At 35.7% G+C, this 6460-nt stretch overlaps 1 protein-coding gene across 3 annotated transcripts; it reads left to right on the top strand.

Annotated features, from left to right (window-relative positions):
• The first annotated feature begins 232 nt into the window (after positions 1 to 232).
• Positions 233 to 4369, top strand: LOC107902376 (patatin-like protein 6). 3 transcript variants are annotated; one of them, XR_001685601.2, is made up of 5 exons: positions 233 to 498; positions 645 to 802; positions 893 to 2151; positions 3256 to 3586; positions 4058 to 4369. XR_001685601.2 is itself a non-coding variant. In XM_016828573.2 (3 exons), the coding sequence occupies exons 2-3, from the start codon at positions 1048 to 1050 to the stop codon at positions 3523 to 3525; spliced, it is 1374 nt and encodes a 457-aa protein (XP_016684062.1). In that variant the 5' UTR covers positions 533 to 802; positions 893 to 1047; the 3' UTR covers positions 3526 to 3587. The 3 variants fall into 3 exon arrangements, 1 of the variants encoding a protein (XP_016684062.1); XR_001685600.2 differs by lacking the exon at positions 233 to 498 and having other exon boundaries at positions 526 to 802; XM_016828573.2 differs by lacking the exons at positions 233 to 498; positions 4058 to 4369 and having other exon boundaries at positions 533 to 802; positions 3256 to 3587.
• Positions 4370 to 6460: the final 2091 nt, after the last annotated feature.

The following is a 6460-nucleotide window of genomic DNA, read 5'->3' as shown; positions in this document are numbered from 1 at the left end:
CTATAACGATATTACAATGTATAAACAAATAAATGTTTATCCACAAAGCAGGTGACTAGTACTGAATTTACTATAACATTGGTCAATATTTTTGACCAATATGTATATCAATAAGAATCTTATCCACTAATTTTCACCAACACTAAAACAACAAAAACAAAAAATACACACTCCCCCCTTCCCCAAAAAACAACTTTCACAGCCTTCAAGAAGTGACCCCACATTTTTTTTCGTACTTGTTTATCCCAAGGGCAAATTTGTCCGCAAATATATATATTTCGGCCATAATTAGTGGTGCTCCTCCACTCTTTTGCCGAGGGCGGTGGCGTCTTGGCCCCACGCGGTGAACGACAAGCGCGGGAGATTAAAAACAAAAGTTTTTCTTTTTACTTACTTTGAACGTTGATCACGGACCAATAGTAACGAAATAATTTGACCGTACGATAGAAAACTAACAAACAATCGCAAGCGTTCGTTTTCAATGGCGAATTTAAAACGGTAAATATGGATTTTCCTTTATAGGTTTTATTTGAAAGCTAAATTAAGACTGCTGTTTCTTGTTGTTGTTCTTTCCTTCTCATTCTGGCTTCTTTTCTTTGTCTCTCTCCGGGGGTATTGTTGCTCTTTGATGGTTAATTAACCAGAAACCGGAAGACTAATTGAAAGATAGATAGGGTGGGCGAAAGGCGTGAACCTGAAGAAGAATTTGATTTTTTTTAATGATGATAATGATTGAGAAATGAAGAGTGATTTTTCATTTTAGAAGCTGATAAATGTTGGTTGAACATTCTTGTCAAATAAGGTGATACTTTGGAAAAATCTTCATTTATGTTGGTTTTTTCTTTGTTGTTGTTGTTTTGAAGCTAAACTGATAAAATTTTCCATTTCGCAGAGAAATTTCCATGTGGTGGATTGTATGAAAAAACCCTGTTTCGTAGAAAGGGGGAAAACCCCATTTGAGAGTATGCAGAGAACATTCATTTGATAAAAAGAAAGTTTTTTGTTTGTTTTTCTTTGGGTTTTTATTTTGGGTGTTAGTGTTTGATAATGTCGTCTAATACTCCATCAGAGATGCAAGAACCGAGCATCGATACGGATAAGTTGAGTTATGAAATCTTTTCTATACTGGAAAGCAAATTTTTGTTTGGGTACGATGACAATCAGAAGCTATGGATTCCCAAACCGATCTCTCCCCCGGCTTCGGAACCGATGGTTCAACCGGGTGACGAGAATTCCTTCCCAGCTATAAAGAACCAGAGGGGTAAAATCTGTATTTTGAGTATTGATAGCGGTGGCATGAAAGGAATTCTTTGCGGGAAAGCGTTGGCTTATCTTGAAAAAGCCTTGAAATCCAAGTCGGGTAATCCAAACGCTCGAGTCGCCGATTATTTCGACGTCGCCGCGGGTTCAAGTGTTGGTGGTATCTTCACCGCCATGCTTTTTGCCACCAGAGATAACAACCAACCGATTTTCACCGCCGAGGAGACGTGGCGGTTCCTTGCTGATAATGGGAAGAGGATCTACCGGTCGGGTGCTGGTAAAAACGGCGGTATTCTAAAGAAGATTTTGAAAAACGGTTCGACCGGGTCAAGTTCGAACGGTATGGAGAAGGCCATGAAGGAGGCTTTCACGGCGGGTAGAAGGAGTTTGACATTGAAAGATACACTAAAGCCGGTTTTGATTCCGTGTTATGATCTTTCCAGTACGGCGCCTTTTTTGTTTTCGAGGGCCGATGCTTTGGAGACGGATAGTTTCGACTTTCCATTATGGGAGGTTTGTCGGGCAACCTCTGCTGAACCGGGCTTATCCGGGCCGGTATTGATGCAATCCGTTGACGGTCAAACCAAGTGTGTGGCGGTCGATGGTGGGTTGGCAATGAGCAACCCGACCGTTGCAGCCATTACGCATGTGTTACATAATAAACAGGAGTTTCCTTTCGTTAGAGGGGTTGAGGATCTGTTGGTGCTGTCATTGGGGACGGGTCAGCTCCTTGAGGTTAGCTATGAATATGAGCAAGTCAAGACTTGGAGGCTCAAGGATTGGGCTAAACCGATGGCTCGTATATCCGGTGACGGTTCAGCCGACTCGGTGGATCAAACCGTCGCCATGGCCTTTCAACAATGCAGAAGCAGTAATTACGTAAGAATTCAGGTAACATATTTCATGGACACTCAACATGTTGGATGTTTTGTTTGTGTTATAAGATTCAGGTATAAGATTTTGATGATAGAATGCAGACAATTGAAATATTTGTGACTGACTGTCTTTAACAAGTTGTGTTATTTGTCATTGGCAATGCAAAAGGGACAATGAAAGACAGGCTGGTAGGAGTTAAGGGTCTTGTCTTTTGCAGAGTGGCATTCTAGAATAAGGGACAATGGGGTCATTGATGCTTTGGGGTTTTCCCAAATATTTCTTTTTTAATTGCTGTTTTAGTAGTGTATGGTTGAGGGCATTGAAATCTATGCCTAATTTTGGCCTATGGGTAAAATATGATATGATGCCTCAGCCTTTGATAGGTGCCGCTTGGTTTCACTAGCACGGTGGATGTGGGTGGCACATGATGACTTTTGCAACTCCTAGAAGCAAGACCAATTCATGGTGTTTGCTTCAACTTTATTTCTTTTGGTCAAAATTGTCAGTTTTCCTTTGGTTCTTTTGGTCGAAGAGGATTCCTTCACGTAATTCAATGGTCTTCAAGTTCTTGAATACCATGGGAATGTTTTTAGGTGTTTTTAAAAACAACTTTCAGTTGATGCTGTGAGGGATATGTTGCCTTGGTAACGAGTGTGGGACATCATTGAGTAAGCAATTCCTTATCCATGTCCAGATATTAGGTAAAGGGTGTCAAAGAGGATTCCTTTTATAATTAGTTTAGCTTTTTTTTATTAGGCTTATTATAGTAATGCTTTCTCTCTCCCGTTTGGTAGTTATGAATCACAATTTGTCTCATGAAAGTCCTCATTTTCATCGACTCTGTCCAATAAATTTACCGAGATAGGATGCTGTATCTGATACTCAATCCGAGTATGGTGCCGGTCTTTTAGGGTAGAATACATGCAGCCACTCATTAAACCAAATACTTGTGTGCAGGAGTATTTAGAGGTCATCTCATTGCACGTTGCTCTATATGATGGTACAGTAAAAGTGTTTAAATGGTGGACACCATGACTGGAAACATGCTTTTGGTATAATATTCAGGTTTTTCACTGTAATTTGAGCATAGGATCATTTATTTCAATTTTTGGGTGACAGGCAAACGGGTCCAGTTTAGGCAGGTGTGGTCCAAATGTAGATACAGACCCCAGCCCCAGCAATGTTAAGTTGCTGATGGAGATAGGTGAGGAAATGCTGAAGCAAAAAAACGTTGAATCAATTCTGTTTGGAGGTAAAAGGATTAGTGAAGAAAGTAATATGGAGAAATTAGATTGGTTTGCCGGTGAACTTGTTTTGGAACATCAGAGGAGGAGTTGCAGAATTGCTCCCACTGTTGCTTTCAAGCAACCCAGCCCTAAGATCAACTAGGTTTCTCTCTCAACCAACACAGTTTGTACCATTTCTTGCAACCCAAAAGCAACTGACACAGGTATGCCTTTTTCTTCCTCACTAGTAATATTTTTAATGTTATAAAGCTTTTTCTTTTTGGTTCCCTTTACAAATGTCATCCATTTTGACCCACTCTTCCAAATCCAAACTTACCTTTTTCAACTCCATGAAATGTCCTTTTCAATTGATATTGAGAACCCTAATTTCACACCTAACAAACAAAATCATTCTTAATTAATTTTGCAACTATTTTGTTGACAAATAGCTGTTTCTACCTTACTCTTTCCAACTAACCCCAAGAAATCGTCAAAATTCTTGTGCTTGTAGCCTTGTATTGTCATTTTCTTTATGTCACTCAAAAATACCATCTTTATTTCTTAATATACCTTTGTATATATATATCTATATATATAAGGGAAGACAGCTCTTAATGTTATCTGTCTACCGACATTCGTACTAATGGGTAATGTTATCTGTCTACCGACATTCATATTTTGTTTTTGAAATGCAGGAAGAAGAAGAAAGATAGCAGCTTTTAATGAAACCATGGAATTGAATTAAAGAAGAAAAAACACATTAAAAAGGGGGTTTCAAAGATAGTTTGGATGATGTTGTCCACTCCCATCCTATTTTTTCTCCCAATCAAAACCTTCAACAGTTGTTAAAACTAGAAGCAATGGTTTGAAACTAAATTGCAAAAAATTATATATTCCCTACTTTCCTTTATGAATTGTTGTATATTCTCAAGGGGCAAAAATATGGAGGTGGATTATCTTGTCTTGTAATCAAAAGCCATGAATATAAGCCAAAGTTCTTTACTAGACATGGCAATCTATGTATTTACTACATCTGGTATTTCTTATATCTATTCCTACTCTATTCTACAAATTATTAAAAATAAATAAATATTTAAAAATAGATAAAATCATTCGATCGGTTCACGAGTCAACTAATCTTACCTCTTATTTCAAATGGGTACTCTGATTGATTCTTGATCCAATTAGTCTGATTGGTCGGTTTGGTTTGATAAAAGCAGTGATGAAGCTTCATACATTTAATTTAGTTCAATATAAAAATATTCACAAATTTCATTTATACCATAATTTTCACAATTTTAATTTATAAACACCTGACTTTTAATTTACAATTTCCATAACTAGTCTATCGATTTGATTGGTACGATCATTTTGATAGGTCCGTTGAGTTCTATTAAATAAATTATAAAAATAAAAATATTAAAAAATAAAAGATTGATTTGACTACCCAATCATTTGGCCCGTATAAGTTTCCAGGTCAATCCACTTAATGTCTTTCTCAAAACCAACACATTGGTAAGTTCTCAGTCCAATCTGATTCAAACAACAATACTCAAAACCTTCTTAAATAATTAATTTTTTAAAATAAATAAGAAAAAGAAAGAGAAAGAGAAAGGGAAAAGGAAAAGGGTAGTGTAAATTTTGAAAATTTCAAAAGTTAAATATAGAAGATTCAAAAAGAAAAAAAAAGGAAAGAGAAGGCATGCAAAGTGCAAACGAAGGGGTACGGTGCACAAGCTTTAAATTCACTTTAAAAACAGCCTTTATGAAAGGCTTAAAAAATATTTAATCCCCAAGAAAAATAAATATATTTAATTGTTGCCTATACCAAATAGGACTATCATAAGTCGGGTCCGTTTGAAAAGTGAGAAGATTTGAATAAAATATAAGGTCGAAAAATAAGCTTGGACAAAAAATAAGGTTTGGTTTTAAATGGTCGAGCCTCGAGTAGAATTTTTTTTTGCCCAACCCAACTCAACCTGAACTTACTGTTTTGTTGATGTTTCACTATTGTTTTGCTATTATTTTACTATTATATTACTACTATTTTGTTGTTATTATTTAGATATTGTATAATTATTATTTTATTATTAATTTTTCTATAATTTTAGAGACATTTGCTTGTTAAGTTACAACTATTTTAGTGTTATTTTAGTATAAATAATTTTTTAAATTTATTTTTAATTTGTTGGGAAACGTTTATTTTAATGTTCTTAATGTATTTAATGTATTATAGTTTTTAAATTTGTTTGTATATAAAAAAAATAATCTAAAAAATTAATACAAGCAAATCGAGTTTGGCTTAGATTTAGCATTTTAGTATAGGCCAGGCTAGAATAGAATTTCAGGTCTATTTTTTAGGCCGAACTAAAATTTAGAAAATGAGCTTAAAATTTTACATCAATCCAATCCAATCCGACCGAGCCCATGATGAGGTCTTATAATTTAATTATGTTTTATTTCAACACCTCCGACATAGAATTTCTAATTTTGCTCTCCATATAGTGTTAGTAAAAAGAAAAGCCTAGAGGACATCAAGCAAACTATGTTTTAAAGGTGTTATCTTTTCTTTTTCCATTTTTCTAATTTATTGGGTAAATTCACAGTAGGAGACCTTAGTTTCATGATTTAATATACTCATTCTAATCATTGTTATTCAAGTGTGATGAGTGTTTTTTTAAAGACGTTTAAAAAAAATTAGATGGTTCTTTGAATGTAGCCCATAATGGGGATTGATATCTCTAAGGAGAAAACATCAGCTTGAGAAGCTAGAGCTTATGCCTAATTCAATGGTTCAGAATAGAGCGATGATTGTTAACCGTCCATACAAGGAGGAAAAAAGAAGGTGAAAATGACAAAGGAGAAAAGGTTAAAGATGGTGGTTCACACAAGTATGTTATACTGAGAGTCGTGAAAGTGGATTTTGCCCTCTCCCTAATAAGTGGGAGTATGTGTATATACATACACGTTTCCTATCTAGGTGTTCTTCTACCAACACTTGAGAGATGAATCATGTGGGTCTACTTGTAGGTGTGATAGGATTCAATTCCTAAGCCACGTGTTGCTCCTTAGACTTCCCCAGTCTGCATTATGAATGA

Source organism: Gossypium hirsutum, chromosome D04 (genome assembly GCF_007990345.1).
Source record: "Gossypium hirsutum isolate 1008001.06 chromosome D04, Gossypium_hirsutum_v2.1, whole genome shotgun sequence".
Classification (NCBI taxonomy): Eukaryota; Viridiplantae; Streptophyta; class Magnoliopsida; order Malvales; family Malvaceae; genus Gossypium; species Gossypium hirsutum.
This window is presented reverse-complemented; position numbering and strand designations above follow the sequence as displayed.